This window comes from Geotrypetes seraphini, chromosome 16, assembly GCF_902459505.1.
Source record: "Geotrypetes seraphini chromosome 16, aGeoSer1.1, whole genome shotgun sequence".
Lineage (NCBI taxonomy): Eukaryota > Metazoa > Chordata > Amphibia > Gymnophiona > Dermophiidae > Geotrypetes > Geotrypetes seraphini.
The window spans coordinates 54,646,811-54,669,992 of record NC_047099.1 but is presented as its reverse complement, the minus strand read 5'-3'; the positions used below and the strand labels follow the sequence as shown (position 1 = coordinate 54,669,992).

The 23,182-nt window shown below is 43.7% G+C and overlaps 1 protein-coding gene and 1 long non-coding RNA gene across 2 annotated transcripts; both read left to right on the top strand.

Annotated features, from left to right (window-relative positions):
- The first annotated feature begins 1,190 nt into the window (after positions 1 to 1,190).
- Positions 1,191 to 22,051, top strand: LOC117350542. Its single transcript, XR_004537270.1, has 2 exons — positions 1,191 to 2,176; positions 21,510 to 22,051. It is a non-coding gene; the product is annotated as an uncharacterized LOC117350542 (long non-coding RNA).
- On the top strand, positions 7,904 to 18,541 carry LOC117350541 (H-2 class II histocompatibility antigen, E-S beta chain-like). Its single transcript, XM_033924854.1, has 6 exons — positions 7,904 to 8,045; positions 10,653 to 10,919; positions 12,264 to 12,542; positions 15,578 to 15,691; positions 16,612 to 16,644; positions 17,530 to 18,541. The coding sequence occupies exons 1-6, from the start codon at positions 7,937 to 7,939 to the stop codon at positions 17,541 to 17,543; spliced, it is 816 nt and encodes a 271-aa protein (XP_033780745.1). The 5' UTR covers positions 7,904 to 7,936; the 3' UTR covers positions 17,544 to 18,541.
- Positions 22,052 to 23,182: the final 1,131 nt, after the last annotated feature.

Below are 23,182 nucleotides of genomic sequence, written 5' to 3'. Positions count from 1 at the left end.
TCCTTTTTTACTGTCTACCTACAGCTCGCCACCTCTTTCCCTCAACCCTTCCAGCATGTGCCCTTTTTTCTTTCTCCTCCACACTTCCTTCCAGCGTCTGCTCCCCCTCTCCCTCCACTTCCATTCAGTCTGCCCCCCTCTCCCCCACACTTTCATTTAGTGTCTGTCCCTCCTCTCCTCTCACTTCCATTCAGCGTCTGTCCCTCCTATCCCCCACACTTCCATTCAGCATCTGTCCTTCCTATCCCCCACTCTTCCATTCAGCGTCTGTCCCTCCTCTCCCCCACACTTCCAGTGTCTGTCTCTCTCTCTACCCCTTCCATCTACTGTTCATCCTCTGTCTCGTCCCTTCCATTCTCTGCCCTTTCTGTCCTTTCCATCCAGTGTCCCTGCCCACTCTCTGTTCCATATGGTATCTTCCCTCTTTCTATGCTCCTTCCATAAACTGTCTCCTTTGTATATGATTCATTTCAGCTTCACCCCCTCTCTATTTTTCTGTCTCCTGGAATCTCTCTCTTCTCCTTTCCTTCCTTCCCACTCCACCCCATGGTCTGGCATCTCTATCTCCTTCCCTCTCCCATGCCCAGGCATCTCTTTCTCTCCATGCCCTGGCATATTTTTCCTCTCCTTCCAACTCCCCCTCCCCTCCATTATCTGGCATCTCCTCTCCTTCCTTTCTCTCCCTCCCTCCTTCCTTCCTTTCCCATGGTCTGGACGGTAAAAGCAAAGACAGACGCCGCGGGACTTTTCCACTTGCCTGCATTGCTCGAAGTTCTGCCGCTCTAGATCCCACCCCTTCTGAAGTGACTTCCTGTTTTTAAGGGGCGGGATCGAGAGCGGCAGAACTTTGAGCGATGCAGGCAAGTGGAAAAGTCCCGTGGCGTATCTCATTGCTTTTACCGTCCAGTTTAGCTTTACCAGCGCAGACGAAGGCAGGGCTGATGGCAGCTAAGAGAGCTGCCTAATTCGCGGGGCCCCCTTGCCATCCTCTAATGCCGGCCCTGAGAATAGGGAGGGTGATTCCGGACCTAGCGGCCCCCCCCCTGACCATTTCGGCGCTGTAGGGAGGGAAGGAGGGAGGTAGGCTTTAGCGCGGGAGGGGAAGCGATCGATGATCCCTTGTCCCCTCGCACAGCTTCGGGATGCTGTCCCTGAAAACGGGACATTTCGGCGTCCCGAAGCGGTGGGTCCGGACAACGGGACGGTCGGTCACCTTAAGTAAGAAGTGAGGCAGTAAGGAGGGAGGGAGCGTGATAGGGACCGGGCCGGCTGTGCATCCCCTCTAAGGCTGCACCCGGTGCGGTCCGCCACCCCCTTGGTACGCCACTGGAGGGGAGTTCCTGGCACTTTCCGCAATCCTTTTTAATATATACATGTCTGCTTTGGGGGCAATGTTTCAACAGTTGGGGGTAAAGTCTTTATGCTGGTGATATATGTTTTTTCTCCCAAAGTGCTGGGAGACGTTTGCAAGTATAGATGAAGAGGATTGTGAAGTGGATGGGTGATCATGAACTGGAATTAAATGTGAATAAGACAGAGGTGATGATGGTGAAAAATCGATGGGATAACTTTGAGATGGAAAGTGTTTTTGTGATGGAGGAGTGATTGGAGATTTACAAAACCCACGAGATGACCATTCTAGGAGTGTGTTTGGATAGATGCTTGACTGTGGAGAAAGAAGTATTGAAAACAATACAGGTGGGATATTTGCAGTTAAAGATGTTGATAGATTGTAGCCTATGTTGCCAAATTATGAATTTCAAAGTGTGCAGGCATTGATCTTAAGCAGATTACTTAAGCAGAGTACTTAAGCAGATTCACTATCCCCCTCTTTTACCAGCCGATTTAGCGAGTTCTAAATATTAGCACGTGCTAAACACTAAAGCGTCGATAGAATATACTGGACGCGTTAGCATTTAGCATACGCTTAATCGTCAAGCGCCTTAGTAAAAGACCTATATTAGGGAGCTGCAAAAGTGAAAATGGGGGCATTCCAGATGTTGATTATCTCTGCAGCTGGATTGATTGCGGGTACTTCTAGAATGACTCATAAAACACCAGTATTGAAGCAGTTGCTCTTTTACCAATACAACGAAGAGTCCAATTCAAAGTCTTTCCGTCATAATTCATCAGACTTTGTACCAAGTCTCTCCTGCTGTTTTCCAAGAGGTTTTTTGTTTTTTTATAAACAAATTTATCAACTGAAAAGAAGTTTAGGGTCAGAAAACAGTATGAAATTATGTTGGGAAGGTAAGATGTTAATCTCCCACATTAAGATGGGTCGACCGTGTTGTCGGTAGCGGGTGTAAAGCTGTGGAATACCCTGCCAGGAATTTTGCATTTGTGCTGCTAGACTGAATTTTAAGAAAATGTTAAAAAGGCTTTTTCGAGTTGAAATTTTATATTCCCACTGGATTTGAACATTTTTGATGCTTATTAACCATTTTTAGGAGTGTTATGTATGTTTGTCATGTTATGCCTGTATAGGTAATATACGGTATATACATTTTTAAATAAATAATAATAAATACTTCCGTTAAGGTAGTTTTATGTGCAAATGGTTATTGTTCTGTTTTGGGTATGAACGTGTATAAAAGAAGTTTTACATAAAACATCTAGTTTTATCCCTTACTAGCTGATGCCCCGGCGTTGCACGGGTATTTAATTATAGCAATAACACTGTAAATGGATTCAAATAAAGATACTTTATAGTGGTGAATGAAATTATTTTTTAACAGCTTTATAAAAAGTACAATATTCAAATTACAATGTGAAATATTTGACAAAATGAATACAATACAACTAACACAAAACTTGATTAGAAACAACATTTTTAGTTTCACCTCCAGGAGCCAGAACATATAAATTCTTGGGTGAACCCACCCTTGAGCAAGCAACATAGAGTTGTCCATGGGAAAAACAGGGGGATCCTAAATCCACTCCACAGTATGTAATAGTCTGTCCATGTGATTTGTTGATTGTGATAGAGAATGCAAGTCTCACTGGAATTTGCAATCTCTTAAACTGAAAAGGAAGATCTGTTGGAATAAGTGGCATCCAAAAGTTTCAGTATTGATTTAAACAACTCAATATGTGGAAACTCAGGTTGAAAAGAAACTCCATGCAGTTTTTTCCCGGTTCAGAATGGAACCTGTGTTCCTAGTTCAGCATATGTGAGTACTCATGTAATGTAATAACATTATGAACTGGGGTGCATGAAGGAAACAGTTACAAACACAGTTAGAACATACAAACTCTATATGTATGGTGTCCGTGGTAGAATAGAAACGATGTCCCTAGTGGTTATAGTGTCATAGAAAGTGTTTTATAGTTGGAATTACTGTGAGAATGGCAGCTTTTTACATCCTTTCCATTGACATGAATGGGTGAAATATGATTTTCTGTTTGTAGCTCCGCCCACGTGTGCAGGTGGGCCGCGAGACCCCCAGAACATATCACCCCAGGTAGTGAGGGATCTGCATACCAAGTTTCGTTCAAATCGGTCAAGCCGTTTTTGCGTGATCGCGGCACATACACACACACATACATACCTCCGATTTTATATATATAGAAGATACCTGTGTGAGTTCTCCCTCTGATATCTATCGTTTTGAACCATAAAAAAAAACCAAAACAATCAATCCCACATCCAAATGAAAAACGTACAAAACAAACCTTTGGGATGTAGGAAGGGCCAGCATTTATACTAGACTGACCACACAGACATTCCAGCTGAGCGGTGGGGACATTGCAGTGAACGTCACATAACAGGTCTCAGGAACACATCTCATCATAACCCACTTAGAGTGTATGGCAAGCCCTCCAAAACCCACCCAAAACCCACTGGACCCAACTGTATACCACACCAATAGCCTTTATACTAGAGAATGACACGGTGACAAAATTCATCACCGTCTCCGCGGATAACCGCGGGAAATAATCCCATGTCATTTTCTAGTGTCTATTTCAACCTCGGTCCTTCTACACCAGCATTCTTCAAAGCAAAGCTTGCGGGTCAGTGATTGTGCCCAATTATACTCTGATTCTTCCCTCTCTCCTTAAAGAATGACATGAAGATGGTTTCCCACGGTTATCCGCGGGGACGGGAACAGTGATGAATTTTGTCACCATGTCATTCTCTACTTTATACCTGCAGGTATACGTAGGTACAGAGGGATTTGGGTGTCCTTTGGAAGGCTCACATATTCCACCATAAGTGTGGTAGTTAGAGTGGGATATGGACCTCCTAAGTTCTCATCTCTATGGTTGACTGCGTCACCTGTTTCATTCACCTCTTTGGGGGATGTGAGCGGCTCAGTGATCAATGGGGGAATGTGGAGGGGTCTTTCTTACATCCCTCCAGTGGTCGTCTGGTCTGCTAGGACACCTTATTGGTATTTATTCATTATTAAAACAGGTCTAGCCCCAAACGTCTTCTCGTGCCCTAGACGTGTTCTTAAAATGTTTGATAATTGCAGATAAATATCCATATCATAAGCCCATCCTAGTCTCGCCCAAACCAAGCCTCTAACACACCCCCTTGAGATTTAGACAAACTACAGATGAACAGCGTAGATATCAGTCTAGGTTTTAAAAGTAGCGAATTGGAAGGGTTGGCCAAGAAAAACATCTGTCTACCCCTGTATGCCACTTTTTGGATATTTATCCTTTTTGAAAATGAGCCCCAGAGTACTGAGGAAAAAGAAACTTTTAAAGATTTCACTTGAGCGAGGAAGAAACTGAATAAAAGAAACATTTAAACACTCACACTTAGCTGGAGCAGGTTTCTTGACCCAGGTAAGGGAGACTTTACACCTGAAATTACAATTCATAGCAATAATCAGAATTTGAACGTAATAACACAGGCTGTATTAAAAAGGGTCATTATACGTATCTGATGTTTTAAACTAAAGTCTTCCTGATAACAGTTTTTAAAGTAACATCAAAGTATTTGGTCACATTGTTTGCTGGGGTTCACATATGAAAAAGTACCTGTATCTAGTTAGTGTAAGACATCAGCTTAATTTATTCACAAACTAAGGGAAAGGGAAACATTTTCCATCTTTAAGAATCGATGGCTAATATTCTTAGTTTTGAAATACGTTCATTACTTAAAAGTAAAATTTTGTATCAGCTTCAGAAAAAATTTCCTTGAGAAATAAAATCTTTTAATACCATATTTAATTAATCGGTGACTTTTCTTACAAAGAAATCATGTACATACCACAAATCTTATAAGCACAGAAAGATGTTACACTCTGGTTGTATTACCTACATAAGCAAACGATTATTGCTTCTTTCTTTGAGAGAGAGGGAAGAGGTTTATTTTAAAATGTAAAGTCCCACCTCATGATTGGAATAAAACAGGAACTATCTAGGATCACTCTGACATCCATCTTCTTGAGTCCTAAATTGGTCATCAGTAAAGTAAGGTCTGCTCTTTGGGGATGGGACCTCTTGCAATATAAACACAGTAACAGGTCAGTCACCACAAAATCCTGAAAGCCAAGTGGAAGTAACTGCAGAGCTTTAGGCAAGGGAGGTTTGTTTCTTATGAAACCAGGTGCTGTGGCTTTGCAAATGGGGTCAGACTGAACAAAACACTTCTGATAAGTTGGGACAGTCAAACAGGGCTCGTGAGTCCAGAGGTCCCCCCCTCCCCCGTTGAGATTTTCCTAATTAAACTCAACAATTCTGATGGTCCCAACATCCCTTAACATCCTGAAAAAATGCAGAGATGGATTCACAGTTTGAATATTAAACTTTATTGGGTAGGTGATGTGTAATGAGGGCAATTTCTAAAGACCATTCGCCGGGAACGTGGCTAATAACCCAGGTAAATGGGCTACTTGGAAATTATGCTGCATAATTTAATTTGCTTAATACATTGCCCTTAACAGATAAGTTTACAAGATAAACACAAAACTAAGAGAAGTAGAGGAAATGACCTTCCTTGTGAGTAAATTTCACTCTGATGGCTCCTCGAGTGTCTCCGCCTCTCTGGGTTTTTTTGCAGAGGTTGCTGCTGTAGGCAACTGCCTAATTTGTCTACTGCTTAATATTAAGCAGAACAAAAGGCTACTTAAAGCTGCAGAGGTGCCCACAAATCTCAGTTAAGGGGATCCGGGTTTTACCTCTTCCCCACGAGAATCAGATCCATTTAAGGACCAGTGAGGAGCTGCAGTGTCTCAGGATCAGCAGAGCAGATCAGTTGTGATCCAGAGGAGTTGCTGGACATCTCCCCACCACTTGTTCCCTCTAAGCTGAGCAGGAGTCCTGCAACTGAACTACTACCAGTAGGAGGTGCTACTTCATTATTGTGTTTTCAGTTGCTTGAGAGAGGCAGGTTCTCTGAAGTCCTGCAGAACTTGTCCAATAATATTGAAAATGTGATAGCACCCCCTACTTCCAGGACTGGAGGCAGAGGACCCCCGCTCAGCTTAGATTGAACAGTGTTTTCCCCACAACCTAAAGATCAACCCAAAGCTTCCTGCAGTAGCTAAGATCCAGAGCATTCACTGCTGTCTGTACCACCATCACTTTAAAAGTTTTACCAGTTTAACCAGTAGATAAAAGGAAATGATACTGTCTCTGCAGAAGCCCAGCTTCTCCAGGAGCCAGCTGCTGAAGATTTGGTATAAATCACCATCTTTAACACACTCAGACAGACCCACTAAATGTAAGTTATTATACCGAGTTCTGTTTTCCTGCTCCTCAATCTTATCTTACGATTCAGAGGTTTCCTTCCTCAGTGCAGTGATCTGATTTGCCATATTGGCGCTATTATCCTCCTGCATGGATAACCACTGCTCCACCTCTGAGAATTGCCAATTTTGAGAGTTGACTTTTTCATTCATTTTGTCCACTGTAGTTGGTTTGCTAATGCAGCTGATATATATATAGTTATCTTTTGAGTCCACTCTCCAGCTTAGGGGTTACCAGATTTTGTCTGTAAAAAGAAGAGCACATATAGCCCCTACCTGCTGCATCCGCAGCCCCATCCTATTCTGTCTCTGCCCCCAGCCTTGCCTCGCTAAACCCCCATGCCCACCTCCACTTGAATTTTATCTCTTCTTCCCTGAGTTCGGGGCCACATCTGGAGGTCCTCCGCACATGCGTGGAAGGGACATGATTATAATCTATGCATGCGCGTATGCATGCAACATCATCACATCTACGCATGCTTATAGGCTCTCCAGATGTGGCCCTGTGCAAAGGGCCCACCAAAACCTAGACAAAGTCAAGGTTTTGGAAATCCCCCCCTCCCTCTCCTTGGTCACCTGAAAAGTCCTGTAAAAAGAGGACATGTTTGGGATTTCCCAGATATCTGGTAACTGTACTCCAGCGGGAATGGTGAATGAAGTGGGATGCTCCGCCATCTTGGCTGGTGATAGCTTTGGCTTCTCTTTAGGAGTTTTCGAGGTTCTTATGCTACTCCGTGATCCTGGTCCCAGTTCTTTTCTGCTTATTTGGTGTCATCTGTGACTACCACCAAGAGTGCAATGTTCTTATGGCCGATTTTATCGGGGTTAACATGGAGCACCCCTCTCCCCCATCTACTCAGGCAAACTCCACCTTTTGAACTCTTCAATGCCAATATCTTCTTTTCTAACTTGTTAAAAGAGACTAACAAAGTAGCCCTTTTAACAATATTCTCTAGAGAGGATTCCAAGAACTTAGATCTAGACAAAAGGTCTTCTTTGTGTGACACCTAAGTGTCCGTCCAAAGCACACACTCCAGGCTCTCAGTAACCCTGGCACTTCTCTCTGCCTGGTAACCGATGATGTAGCTGAGGCTCAGAACATGATTGGCTCACACACTTCTCTCCGGTGTTTCAGGGGAGGAGATTTACTGGTGTGCTGGTGTCAGTGGGGGCTGAGTGCTAGTCTCACCCAGGAAAAGCGTTCTGCTGGCTTCAGTCACTTCTTTGAGATCATGATGGTCTCTGTCCGAGCGCCTGGAGCTGGAAGCTGCAGTCTGGCACTTCTTATAGTGATCCTGACTGTGCTGAGAACCCACATAATTCATTGCTGGGACCCTCCAGGTAAGGATCCGAGAGGGGTTTGGGGTCATGATATTTCTAGACGTGACAGCGCAGAGAACCCACCACCATCAGATAAAGATCATTTTGGGGCTCTAAGATAAGAGGTCAGGAAACATCTGATGGTGATAGTGCCGAGACCTGACATTGCTCATTACAGGACTCTCCACTTAAAAATCGAGGAGGGGGGTGATATGTGGGGCTGGAAGAGACTGTATTTGTGTGTTGGGGGGGATGTGTAAGTAATATATTACTGAGTTACATCTTATGGTTTATGAGGAGATAACAAAGACAATAATTCAGAATCTGAAAGGAAAGAAATTGAAAGAAAGTTTTAGAAAAGTAATAGTAACAGTAATATATTAGTGGCAACATATCACTAGTAATATATTACTTTCAAAAGTAATGAATAACCAGTGTTGGGTAAGTTATTTTCCAATATTAAAAGAAAACTGCCACTAGTTTCATTAGGAAACAGGAATAAGTTACAAGTACTTACTAGTCTAGGTAGGTTATTGTGAAAAATAATGCCTTACTTAAAAAGTGATTTATTAGCAGTAAAATATTACTAAGCAACTCTACTGTCTTGGAATGATGTGCATGGGATGTGTGTATGCTTTGCGTGTGTGGTGTGTAAGGGAGAAGCTCAATGTTTTGGTTGGATTTGTGAGTTTCTGGGTCTCTCTGTCTGTCTGTCTTTCTCTACCTGCCTTGCCTCTTGTGATTATTCTCAGCCTGGGAGTCTCTCTTCTCTGAAAACAGGAACCTGAGCTCCATAAAAATGACAATACTGACACTTTGTGGCCATTGGAGAAAGTGCAGCATCTCCCATTTTTATGCTTTTAATAAAGGAAATATTGTCCTTGTACAAAAAGGGATCCGGGTCTGTTTATCTGTGCAACAAGGTAGAATCAGGTTAAAAAGTAATGCTTCCTGGGTCAGACCAATGGGCCACCAAGCCCAGTAGCCCGTTCTCACAGTGGCCAATCCAGGGAGAGGGTTTAGGAGGAAAGAGGAGCAGCTCAATCTTAGACATGTTTAGTTTCAGATGATGGCAGCAATGTCAGCACACAAAAGCTCACATGAAAGTCAATCCTGTCAGCTGATAAAAGCCTTCTTTTACTAAAGTGCGGTAGAGGTTTCTACTCCGCTAAATGCTCTGATGGTGCTCCGATGCGGTAGAAAGGGGGGGGAGGGGTTGAATATTGCACTTAACCAGCTGACTCTATAAACCTAGAAATTCAATGCTGAAGGCCAGATGTGGCCCATCATTGCAACTGGCTATATAAAGACGTCACCCAGATCCAACGAAGACGTTTACAGTTAATCAAGAATGCAGCTATAAAACTCTTCACTAATTCCAACACATTTGATCATCTGATGCCCCTTCTACAGAATGCCCACTGGTTGCCATTTAAATAATTTTGCTTTGCTTTAAAATACGACTATCAAAGTTACAGCATTAATGCCATATACACCATTGAGAACTTTACGATCTGCAGAGCACAATTTACTTGTAATTCCCTCCTTCAAAGTCATAAATACGCGAAGAAACGAAATATTCACCATTTCTGCTCTGCAGCTATGGCATACTCTACCCTTTCATCTAAAGAGTAACTACACCAAACACTAAATCCAATTCTATTACTTCAAATATGTCCACTGTTGCGTATAAGGTTGTAATTTTAATAAACTGTACATTGTAATTTGCTGTATTTTAAGATTCTGCATATTGTAACTCACTGATTGTCCAGCTCTCTTCAATGGGAACCGCCTGGAAGTCACACGATTATGGCGGTAAAGAAGAACAAAAACTTTTTAAAGAAATATACAACTCAGGAGACATCAGAGATTCCCCCTGTCAATCCTTTATAAGCTTCTCTTCCTTTATTTATTGACATTCAACCCACACCCTATTGTATCATGTTGGTCCTTGTATGGGTTGATATGCATCCTTATTTTATAATAATGTACCCCGTTTTAAGGTGTATTGTAAGCAATATAATCACATTTTAAATAAACCTGAAATTCACAAGTGGTGAATCTAAGGCCTGTGGCAATTTCTAAAAGCATTTTCTGATTTGGTTCATTAATAAGAGACGACTGCAAATTCCTTTTTCTCAGAGACCAGCTAAATTTCCTCCTGTCCCCATGTCTGATCGTTTGGGGTAAAGAAATTTGGTCTGTTTGTTTGTTCATCCAGGGCAAGTTACATAATAACATACAAAATCAGACATAATATTTTTCGTAGAAATCAATCCAAAAATACACTAGAAAACAAATTGCACAATTACATAATAAAATCAAATTGCATCTGGCCTAAGGCCAAACCCTAAAATAGATCAAAATATAAATGTCAAACAGAACAGATGGGACTCCTTCTCTCTTTAGGTCTGTCTGGAGGTGTCTCTTTTCTCTCTTCCTCTAGTCGTCGGAGTGTGTGGCAGTCTCTCTCTCTCTCTCTCAGGATGTTAACATGTGGCCTCTTGCTGTCTCTCGGGGTGAGTCTCTTTTCTCTCTCCGAAACTGTGCTGGGTCGGTCGGCGTCTCTTTCTTTTGCTTTCTAAGTCTCTCAGGGTGTTACAGTCTCTCTCTCTCTCTTTCCTGCAGCGGTTTTCCTCTATCAGTGGAAGGCCGAGTGTCACTTCGGAGACGGCGGGCAGGGGATGCGCTTCCTGCATCGGGAGTTCATTAACCGGGAGGAGTTTGTGTACTTCGACAGCGACATCGGGCACTTTGTGGGCAGGACGGAGCGGGGGGTGTGGCAGGCGGATCAGTGGAACAACGACACAGCGTACCTGGAGGACAGACGGGCTATGGTGGAGACATTCTGCAAACCCAACTACGAGGATAAACCCGTCCCTGTGGATTGGAGAGGTGAGAGCAGTGACAGCACAGGAGAGACAGGCAGGGCCGAGACCCCCCTCCCTCGACCCATCTAGAGACAGCTCCGAGGTCAGCCGGAAAGAAAAGCCGTGCAAAGCCCCTCCTCACACCTAGGGGTGGGAATATAAAATCAGGAGTATGAAACAAAAGAGACTGATAGACAGCACTCCCCCCCCAAGAGAAAGAGACAGCCCCCTCCCACCAGGAAGTGAAAGAGATTCCCAGAGCTTTAATTTCTAGCAAGCGCAGTTAGGGGGTTCAGGGCCTGGGGTCTCTTCTGCCCCTGGTGGTCAAAGGGGAACTCTGTTCAAGGGCATTCCCTCACTAATCAAATGGAAAAGCCAAAAAACATTCTCCCTCTTAAATGCTCCACCTCTCACCCCTCCCTTCCTAAAGACAGGTACGGTACCATTGTGCCCCTCTGCCACTGCACCTGTCACCCTGTACCCCTCTGGCCACCGCCATTCCCCTTTACTTCTTTACCCTGCTCAATTATGGCCTGTAGCTGAATTACAGCCAGGGTTGCATCAGGCACCTTCAACCCTTCATTTCAACCTCCTCCCTCCCCCCCCCCCTTTTTCTACTCTGGTCACTTTGTCAGCCTATCAAACCTTGCAGTCATTAAACCCTATTCCAGCCTCACTCTGGAGCTCACCATTAACTGATAACAGTGGCAAACCCAGATAGCCAGTTTTGAGCCAGTCTAAGCCCAAAGTGGGCAGACATCTCTCTCTCTTTCCCCTTCTTCTCCACAGCCTGTGCAGCAGACTCCTTCCTTCCTTTCCACCCCCCAACACATGCAATACATTCTCCCTCCCTCCCCCACCCCCCAGCCTGATGGCTGCCTCAGAAGCATTGACTCAGGGACTCAATTTTCCATCTCATCCCTGCAAATTCTGTCCCTGTCCTTGTCCAATTCCTGCAAGCTCTGTCCTTATCTGCACAAGCCTCGAACACTTTAAAATCATAAGTGTTCGACGCTTGTGCAGTTAATGCAGATCTTGCAAGAATGGGACAAAGACTGGGGCAGTGAAAAAATTTTGTCTCCGTGTCAGCTCTGATGCAAATATGTCAGAGGGAAGGCTTCCGGATCAACTGCCGGCAGCATATAGGACCCCTTGCTGTTGGCCTGTGGTTGCTGGGAGGAAAGGTCTGAACCCAAACTGGGCAGGCAGAAACATCTAGGCCCATCTAAGGTACTGTGAAAGCAACCCTGGATCCACCCAGCTCAGGCATTCAACCAGGATTCTTCCAGGATTTCTCTCTCTATTATGAATTTCTGTGGAGTCCCAGACCATATCTGCCTCTCCCCATGCCGGTATGTCTGTCTTACAGTCCCTCCCAAAGTTAAAATCACCCCTACGAAGTCCTTCGGTCTGGAGCACCAGAGCCTCCTGGTCTGCATCGTCAGCGGATTCTTCCCCTCCGAGATTCAGGTGAAGTGGCTGAGGAATGGGGTGGAAGAGAGCAGCGTGGTATATGCGGAGCTCTTACAGAACGGAGACTGGACCTATCGGGTGGATGCGATACTGGAGACGGTCCCGGAACACGGAGACACCTACACGTGTGAGGTGGAGCACAGCAGCCTGCAGCAGCCTCTCAGGATGGAGTGGGGTAAGAGACCCTCCCCCCTTCTCTATATTTGGGTTATAACTTTATAGCGGGTCCCCTAGGTTGGGAGATTATTTTAAAGGTTTCGTGGAAGTGAGTCTTTATCAACTGACAGTGGCCCACCTAGTTGCTGAAGACGTATGATGTCATTTTCAGGGATCCCCAAGTCACACCAGTTGAGAAGTTCCCCTCGCCTACTTTTTAATACCACTTCTCCTGCAGTGACTTAGGCCCATCTATGCTGAAACAGGAAATTACATCAGAGAGAAGGCTGTGAGCTGATGCTGAGCAGCTACCATCATACACTGCTCACTACTGGCAAAGTGGTGTTTATAAGGTACAATTATGGCGGGGGGGAATTGAAATCTGGATTATCTTGGGAGGAGGGGTGGTAGTTGACAGCTGAATCACATGGGGTAGATGTTCTGCACCCAGATCGAATGCAGGGCAGGGGAAGAGATGCCAGGCAGAGAGCGGTGGTTGGGGTTCCTTTGCCCACCCACCTTGGCCCCTTCCAAATTAGGTGTCTGCCAACTCCCCTGACTCCACCACTTTGGCCAAACTAAGCTCCTGAACACACAGAATGTCAGGTCGTGTAAAAGTTTGAGTAAAAGTTACTAGGTGCACTTGTAGGAGTGGGAGAAATTCATGAGGTCTTTTATATGTTCACTACAAGCTTTGTATAAAGAAAATCATTTATAAAATTATCCCCCCAGTGTCCTATTAGGAGTGTAGCCTCCTATCCCCCATTCTCAGCAGCACGGAGGGTTCTGGGTCTTCTCTCACGAGGAGAGGGATGTGAACGTTTATGTCCTTAGGACTGAACATAATGAACTCGGACCCTCACTCTTCACTTTCATATTGTGGTTCCAAACAGAGAAAATATCCTGAGGCCTCTGTATCACCCTCTGGTGCAACCGTATCTTGAACACCATGTATAGTTCTGATCTCTGGATCTTAAAACGGATACAGATGAATTAGAAGTGATTCAGAGAAGGGAGAGACCAAAAGGATTAAGGGGACGTAACGAGTCTCAAAAGAGGAAAGGGTAACGAGATTAGGGCTCTTCCATGTGGAGAAGAGACGGTTTATAAAATCCTGAATGAAGTGAAATGGGGAAATGCAAATCAATTATTTACATTGAAATGCGCAATTCCTTAAAGAAAAGAGGCTGATTGGAAATTTAATGCCAGGTCTGGGTAGCATTGGAAGAGTTCATGGAGAGGTGCCTAGAGGTGCTTCTCTTCCAACAACCCAACCACCCTGCTCCAGTTTCCCCCAAAATACCCCCTCCCACCGAGCATTAGCCCAACCCATGGTGGTCTGGTGGCTCTCCCAACCACCACAGTGGCCCCTGAATCTCCCTCCCCAAGTCACACGAGGGTGGTTTGAATATTTTGGTAGACATAAATAAGTGAAACAAATATTTTTTTAAATTTGACAAAAACTTATTTTTCTGATGGGATGGAAAAATTGGACAAAGTGTACAGCCCTTAATGGAGACTATGTTGAGAAATATAACTGGGTTTTTTTTTTTTTTTTTTTTTTTTTTTTTTTTTTTTTCATTCTTAACAGCAGGAACACATTGCTGCAAGTTTAATATAAAGGTATGCTCTTACCTACATTTGCTAATATATAGGCTGCAATAACTTGTTTTTTTACTGTAAGTTTTTTTACTGTAAGTTATCACTGGTGGCCTAGCGGTGGAAGTAGGAGTGATTTCCACATCTCTGGGTGGTCCAGCCCAATGCATCCTGTTTTCCTGGACACCCCTTTTCCCTAGATTCAAGCAAATTATTTCCTGCACATACCCTAAACCCAGGTATTTCCAAAGTAAAACAATTCACCTTCTCTATGAAAATTTGTGCAGAGGTCATGGGTGAAAAGTCCCCAAAGATGCTGCTCTAATGTGGGGAGTTTCAGGCCTGCCCCCAAAGGGCACTGAGAGTGGACAATTTTCAGGAGACTAATTTATGTGAATAAAATTATTTTTATTTAAATAAATCACTGAGCGACAGATTCTGAAAACTAAAATCTGCCTTTAACGTGTTCGCTAGACCGGTACCAGCTGGATTATCGTGCTTATATATTAGTGACGGGTTATTAAAACGGCTTACCATGGTCTTTCCTGAGCTTTTCTAGCACTCTCTGATACTGCCATGCAGATGTAATACAGTATCCTTTTTAACTCCCTTAAGGAATTAAGGAGCAACGAGCCCTTTCCTTTTGATTTTTTCCTTATTTGTCTTTCATTCCTATCCAAATTGTATTTCCAACCCTATTTCCTTTTCTCTCCCGTCTGTCTGTCTCATTTATTCCCTTTTTAATATGCCAATTATTAGTTGATGTTTTTTTGTAATTTGTTTTTTGGGTTTTTTTTTGTAAGTATTAATGGTATTGTTAATGGCATTTTTATCATGTTCATACTCTTTTTTATATATATTGTAGACTCGCTTAGAAATTATATAAGCGATTAAATCAAATTTTAATAAAACCTTGAAACCTAGTACGAGGTCATTAATATTAAAATGAGCAAATCTTGTGATTCTCTATAATCACCGAGTGACTCTCTAACCTCATTGTGCCACATTTGCTGTCAAAATTTGCCAACAGGTCTGAGTTGTCATTGCCTTATTTTCTGATCAGTGCCTGAGTGCTGATTGGCTCAGGCATTGACAGGAAAGTAAGGCTTGACAGCTCAGACCTGCAGGAAACCTTTCCTGCCATTAAGTGACCCCCCCCCCCCCACAACATCCCACTCCCCCAGTAGCCGTGTTTCGCTGTAGAACCTGCCTCTTCAGTCACAATGAAGTTCATATCGGATTTCTGCATCACTAGATAAGGGCAGGGCCATACCCAGTTCACTGTGACTCCTGAGGCTGAAACATGGCCCATGTCATTGAAATTTGTATTGATGCAAATAAAGTTTGTTGATTACATTTGATTTTTTCTTGTGTCTCCATTGTCCCCGCTGCTGATGCTGGGGTGATTGAACTGCGGTGGACTGTTTCTTCTGTTTTCTTGTGTGTTTTATACAGAGCCTGAGACCTCAGAGTCTGCAAGGAGCAAGCTGCTAACGGGGATCGTGGGGTTCGTGTTGGGGGCTGTGTTCATCACAGTTGGACTCATCATTTATTTGAAGAGTAAGAAAGGTAACTGCAGTCACAACCAGATAATGTCACCTCTCCTGTTACTGCCACCATCACTCCTAAAGGTAACCACGCTCACAGCCATATGATGGGAGTCAGACACTGAAGGCTTCTAGACTCCTATCACTGTCCTATCAGCCCTCCAGAAATAGGTGTAAGACAATTGCATTAACTGGGTCCTAAACTTAGTTGCTAATCCCATGTGTATCCCATAGAATGACAGCCTTTAAACATGGATTGGCGCCGATATTTGGCATTTACTCATGTAATACTAGGAGTTGTCCTATTACAGTACATTTGCTCCTAAGTCACTTGGAGTGTAAATGTGAGAGGGATGTACACATGGGATGGAAGATGGATGGGCCTTGGACGTCTCTGAAACATGTGCAACTTAGAGAATACTATCGATTCTGATCATACCTTGGCGTACTTTGTTGCTTCCACTTACACCTGCTCTTGACATAAGTTGATGCTCTTAAATGATCGTGCCACCAGTGCTCACACTCTGATCCTATATCGGCATCTTTGAACCCAGTTGCTGTTATAGATTTGGCACTATGCATGGTTCTTTGTGGTAGCTACATCTTGGTACCAGTTTATAGAATTACCCCCATACACATCAGAATCCTCTGTAAAAGGAGTGGGTAAGGTCGGGCACTTTGATGTCTTAGACAGCATCGCATTGGTTTGGGTCATCTGTCTTTGTTAAACTCTTGCAGTTATTGGTTGGAACTTCATGATGTAATAATCACTATTTGTTATGGGTGGTGACTTAGAGAGTTTGCTGATTGGCTGAGGCGCCTCCTGGTCATGGGTATAAATCTTCACATGCTCCATTTCCAGATCTTACTCTTTGTATCTAAACTAATGAAAATGCTCTGTCAAAGTGAATAATTCTGAATTGTTTTTCTTATTTCTTTCAGGTACAACTCAGCTTAGGATTCCTCCCAATGAAGGTAAATAATCTTTGAGCAGAGATTGCGAGTGACTGTGCCTGATGGTTTCCCTTTTTTGCGACGGCTTTTTGCAGTGGTGAATTTTGACGTCGCTTATACTTTGCTGCTACTCCACAATTTTTTGTGACTTTTTTTGTTATTCCCCCCTTTTTTACCATGGACCCCTGACGAAGGTTTGTCCGAAACACGGACTGTGTCGGGTCCCTTGATTGGTAAAAGGGTTTGCAAATAATTATTTTTTGTCACGATAAATTTTGCCTACGTCTTGTACAGATCTGCAGTTCTGTTTTGTTTGCTCTCGGTTTCCCTCTGAATACAGAAAAATGATAGTATTTGAGCAGTCAGAGGAACAGGAACCATTCAACATATATTTAGTGTGGGACCATGTGCAGAATACGCCCAGGAGAATATCTGTCTAGAATGCACCCAGGGACTTTGTATTTAATAGCTCTGATTATGGTGGGATAACAAATCTTTAATAAACTTGGAAATTTGGATATGGTTGGGGGGGGGGGGGGCTTTGCAATATACCGGTATACCCAGAGTGGTTTTCTACATAGAATTCACATGGAAGCATGCCTGTGCACATCATATATCTTTGGCATTCTTTGCCCATCATACAATTGGGCAGTAAACATGGGGAGGGGGGAAGCTCTGTTTAGAATATCCCTCATCTATAAAGCAGGCTTTCCTAACACATTTTTCACAACATAAGAAGGTGATATAGAAAATCAGACCAAGAGGGAAACGAATGGACACACTGATTGGTAGATCTGGCCTGCTATGGGATGGGGTTGAGAAGAGGGGTCAGACTGTGCAAAATAAATCTAGATCTTATTGAGAAGTTTGAGAACTAACCTCCCATCTCTTATTTGTTCTCCTCAGGTCTCCTGAGTTAAGCTGATCTCAGAAACCTCTGCTCCATCATCTGGGACCTAAAACCTCTCATATCCTAAGGATCAGTAAAGCCTTAAGCGGAATCACTGCTGTCCATACTGACACCTACAGCTGAGACCCTTCTCTGATCCCAGGGAGGAGGTTCAGCCCCAGCTGGAGGGGGCCACTACACTCTCTGTTTTCTAGTGCTTAGGGGTCTCGGATTTTGTCTCCTCTGTGAGAGCATGCTCACTAGCTTTGACACTGTCAGGACTCGGGAGTATTCTGTCCCACGTATTAACGACTCCCAGACTAGATAATTTTATCCCCTTCACAGTTATTATATTTATGGTTGTGTAACCTATAGGTAAATATTTTTTTCTTACTTGGGAGGTCTCTAGGTTTGAAGAGGCATCAGGAGGCGTCTGCAGATGAGGGCCGCATGACACGAGGCTCTGTTTCCAAGCTGCTGAAGGCTCATTTAGCAGTAAGGAGGAGTGGTAGGAATGACTTTACAGGCTGTGCATATACGGAAGCCCCAAGGACAGCCCAAGTAGTAAAGGAAGCCACAGTTTGGGGTATTAGGCTCGGAGGAATGAAAATTTTAATATTACACATGGTCTGGGGGCAGGAAAGACCCAAGCAAGGATCCTTTGGTGTGCCGCGGTGGGGACGCAAACAATAGGATTGCATCCTCCTTAAGAAGGATGTACATTCTCCTTAAGAACTGGCCCAGAGAATGCTGGGAACTTTAAGGAGACTCAGAAAGCCTAGAAAACGCCAATTTTGGTGTGATTTTTCATGCACAGTCATTAGGGCTAAAGGAGACTGGTACGGACACCTTCTGTTTATTTAAAGTATTTTAAGAGCTTGACACAGTAGAAAAATAAAGTTTAGAGGTGTAAAGAGGTTGAGATTAAGAGGGGAGCAGTGGTGTACCTAGCATATGTGACACCCTGGTCCCATCATTTTTAGGCACCCCCCCTCCCCCCGTCTGTACAAAAAACATGATTTTTAGTAACAAGCCACACGTCACACATGAGTATCTAGGAAAAGGCAGCATCTTACATACTGCAGTGAGTAGTACAACATCAATACACCTATTGTAAAACTAGACAAGCCAGACTAGTACAGATCAATCCTACACCGTAATCCCAACAGAAAACCATGTCTTTCGAACACACAGAACACAGAAAACACCTTTGCCTAGTATGAAATGTCATCACAAACTAACCCCTCCCCCTTTTACAAAACTTAAGTGTGGATTTTAGCCACGGTGGTAACAGCTCTGACGCTCATGGAATTCTGAGCATCAGACCAGCTACCACCACGGCTGGCGCTAAAAAACGCTCCACAGTTTTGTAAAAGGGGGGATAAAATAGAAATACATAGACAATGGTTAAATTGAACCAGCAAGAAGCTGGACTTTGCATACAATGCAACACCACAGAAACAGTGACACATGTCTCCTAAAGCAATAAATAAATAGAAAATTTTTGTTCTACCTTTGTCTTCTCTGGTTTCTGCTTTCCTCATCTTCTTGTTACTCTCTTCCTTCCATCCATGTCTGCCATCTCTCTGCCCCTATATGGCATCTTCTCTCCTTCTATGCCCCTTCCAGAAACTGTATGCCTCCCCCTTCCATCTCTCATTTCACCCCCATTGGTCTGGCATCTCTCTCCTCTCCTTCCCTCTCCCACATTTCTCTTCTGCAATCCCTTTCTTCCCTCATTTTCCTTTTCAATTTATTTTCTGCATCCATCTAGATTACGTTCTTACTACTCTTTCATCAATTTCCTTTTTTACTGTCTACCTACAGCTCGCCACCTTTTTCCCTCAACCCTTCCAGTATCTAACTCTATCCTCTTCCCTCAATCCAGCATGTGCCCTTTTTTCTTTCTCCTCCACACTTCCTTCCAGCGTCTGCTCCCCCTCTCCCTCCACTTCCATTCAGTCTGCCCCCCTCTCCCCCTCACTTTCATTCAGCGTCTGTCCCTCCTATCCCCCACACTTCCATTCAGCATCTGTCCTTCCTATCCCCCACTCTTCCATTCAGCGTCTGTCCCTCCTCTCCCCCACACTTCCAGTGTCTGTCTCTCTCTCTACCCCTTCCATCTACTGTTCATCCTCTGTCTCGTCCCTTCTATTCTCTGCCCTTTCTGTCCTTTCCATCCAGTGTCCCTGCCCACTCTCTGTTCCATATGGTATCTTTCCTCTTTCTATGCTCCTTCCATAAACTGTCTCCTTTGTACATGATTCATTTCAGTTTCACCCCCTCTCTATTTTTCTGTCTCCTGGAATCTCTCTCTTCTCCTTTCCTTCCTTCCCACTCCACCCCATGGTCTGGCATCTCTATCTCCTTCCCTCTCCCATGCCCAGGCATCTCTTTCTCTCCATGCCCTGGCATATTTTTCCTCTCCTTCCAACTCCCCCTCCCCTCCATTATCTGGCATCTCCTCTCCTTCCTTTCTCTCCCTCCCTCCTTCCTTCCTTTCCCATGGTCTGGACGGTAAAAGCAAAGACAGACGCCGCGGGACTTTTCCACTTGCCTGCATTGCTCGAAGTTCTGCCGCTCTAGATCCCACCCCTTCTGAAGTGACTTCCTGTTTTTAAGGGGCGGGATCGAGAGCGGCAGAACTTCGAGCGATGCAGGCAAGTGGAAAAGTCCCGCGGCGTATCTCTTTGCTTTTACCGTCCAGTTTAGCTTTACAAAGGCAGGGCTGATGGCAGCTAAGAGAGCTGCCTAATTCGCGGGGCCCCCTTGCCATCCCCTAATGCCGGCCCTGAGAATAGGGAGGGTGATTCCGGACCTAGCGGCCCCCCCTGACCATTTTGGCGCTGTAGGGAGGGAAGGAGGGAGGTAGGCTTTAGCGCGGGAGGGGAAGCGATCGATGATCCCTTGTCCCCTCACACAGCTTCGGGATGCTGTCCCTGAAAACGGGACATTTCGGCGTCCCGAAGCGGTGGGTCCGAACAACAGGACGGTCGGTCACCTTAAGTAAGAAGTGAGGCAGTAAGGAGGGAGGGAGCGTGATAGGGACCGGGCCGGCTGTGCATCCCCTCTAAGGCTGCACCCGGTGCGGTCCGCCACCCCCCTTGGTACGCCACTGGAGGGGAGTTCCTGGCACTTTCCGCAATCCTTTTTAATATATACATGTCTGCTTTGGGGGCAATGTTTCAACAGTTGGGGGTAAAGTCTTTATGCTGGTGATATATGTTTTTTCTCCCAAAGTGCTGGGAGACGTTTGCAAGTATAGATGAAGAGGATTGTGAAGTGGATGGGTGATCATGAACTGGAATTAAATGTGAATAAGACAGAGGTGATGATGGTGAAAAATCGATGGGATAACTTTGAGATGGAAAGTGTTTTTGTGATGGAGGAGTGATTGGAGATTTACAAAACCCACGAGATGACCATTCTAGGAGTGTGTTTGGATAGATGCTTGACTGTGGAGAAAGAAGTATTGAAAACAATACAGGTGGGATATTTGTAGTTAAAGATGTTGATAGATTGTAGCCTATGTTGCCAAATTATGAATTTCAAAGTGTGCAGGCATTGATCTTAAGCAGATTACTTAAGCAGAGTACTTAAGCAGATTACTTAAGCAGAGTACTTAAGCAGAGTACTTAAGCAGATTCACTATCCCCCTCTTTTACCAGCCGATTTAGCGAGTTCTAAATATTAGCACGTGCTAAACACTAAAGCGTCGATAGAATATACTGGACGCGTTAGCATATAGCATGCGCTTAATCGTCAAGCGCCTTAGTAAAAGACCTATATTAGGGAGCTGCAAAAGTGAAAATGGGGGCATTCCAGATGTTGATTATCTCTGCAGCTGGATTGATTGCGGGTACTTCTAGAATGACTCATAAAACACCAGTATTGAAGCAGTTGCACTTTTACCAATACAACGAAGTGTCCAATTCAAAGTCTTTCCGTCATAATTCATCAGACTTTGTACCAAGTCTCTCCTGCTGTTTTCCAAGAGGTTTTTTAAAAAAAAATTTATCAGCCTAAAAGAAGTTTAGGGTCAGAAAACAGTATGAAATTATGTTGGGAAGGTAAGATGTTAATCTCCCACATTAAGATGGGTCGACCGTGTTGTCGGTAGCGGGTGTAAAGCTGTGGAATACCCTGCCAGGAATTTTGCGTTTGTGCTGCTAGACTGAATTTTAAGAAAATGTTAAAAAGGCTTTTTCGAGTTGAAATTTTATATTCACACTGGATTTGAACATTTTTGATGCTTATTAACCATTTTTAGGAGTGTTATGTATGTTTGTCATGTTATGCCTGTATAGGTAATATACGGTATATACATTTTTAAATAAATAATAATAAATACTTCCGTTAAGGTAGTTTTATGTGCAAATGGTTATTGTTCTGTTTTGGGTATAAACGTGTATAAAAGAAGTTTTACATAAAACATCTAGTTTTATCCCTTACTAGCTGATGCCCCGGCGTTGCACGGGTATTTAATTATAGCAATAACACTGTAAATGGATTCAAATAAAGATACTTTATAGTGGTGAATGAAATTATTTTTTAACAGCTTTATAAAAAGTACAATATTCAAATTACAATGTGAAATATTTGACAAAATGAATACAATACAACTAACACAAAACTTGATTAGAAACAACATTTTTAGTTTCACCTCCAGGAGCAAGAACATATAAATTCTTGGGTGAACCCACCCTTGAGCAAGCAACATAGAGTTGTCCATGGGAAAAACAGGGGGATCCTAAATCCACTCCACAGTATGTAATAGTCTGTCCCTGTGATTTGTTGATTGTGATAGAGAATGCAAGTCTCAGTGGAATTTGCAATCTCTTAAACTGAAAAGGAAGATCTGTTGGAATAAGTGGCATCCAAAAGTTTCAGTATTGATTTAAACAACTCAATATGTGGAAACTCAGGTTGAAAAGAAACTCCATGCAGTTTTTTCCCGGTTCAGAATGGAACCTGTGTTCCTAGTTCAGCATATGTGAGTACTCATGTAATGTAATAACATTATGAACTGGGGTGCATGAAGGAAACAGTTACAAACACAGTTAGAACATACAAACTCTATATGTATGGTGTCCGTGGTAGAATAGAAACGATGTCCCTAGTGGTTATAGTGTCATAGAAAGTGTTTTATAGTTGGAATTACTGTGAGAATGGCAGCTTTTTACATTTTTTCCATTGACATGAATGGGTGAAAACTGATTTTCTGTTTGTAGCTCCGCCCACGTGTGCAGGTGGGCCGCGAGACCCCCAGAACATATCACCCCAGGTAGTGAGGGATCTGCATACCAAGTTTCGTTCAAATCGGTCAAGCCGTTTTTGAATTACTGTGAGAATGGCAGCTGTTTACATTTTTTCCATTGACATGAATGGGTGAAATCTGCTTTTCTGTTTGTAGCTCCGCCCACTTGTGCAGCTGGGCCGCGAGACCCCCAGAACATATCACCACAGGTAGTGAGGGATCTGCATACCAAGTTTCGTTCAAATCGGTCAAGCCGTTTTTGCGTGATCGCAGCACATACACACACACATACATATACACATACATACCTCCGATTTTATATATATAGAAGATACCTGTGTGAGTTCTCCCTCTGATATCTATCGTTTTGAACCATAAAAAAAAACCAAAACAATCAATCCCACATCCAAATG

Coding starts and splice junctions, on each gene's coding strand:
- LOC117350541 (XM_033924854.1), top strand. CDS start 7,937: ATGATGGTCTCTGTCCGAGCGCCTGGAGCTGGAAGCTGCAGTCTGGCA. Junction 8,046..10,652: donor TCATTGCTGGGACCCTCCAG/GTAAGGATCCGA, acceptor TCTTTCCTGCAG/CGGTTTTCCTCTATCAGTGG. Junction 12,543..15,577: donor GCCTCTCAGGATGGAGTGGG/GTAAGAGACCCT, acceptor TGTTTTATACAG/AGCCTGAGACCTCAGAGTCT.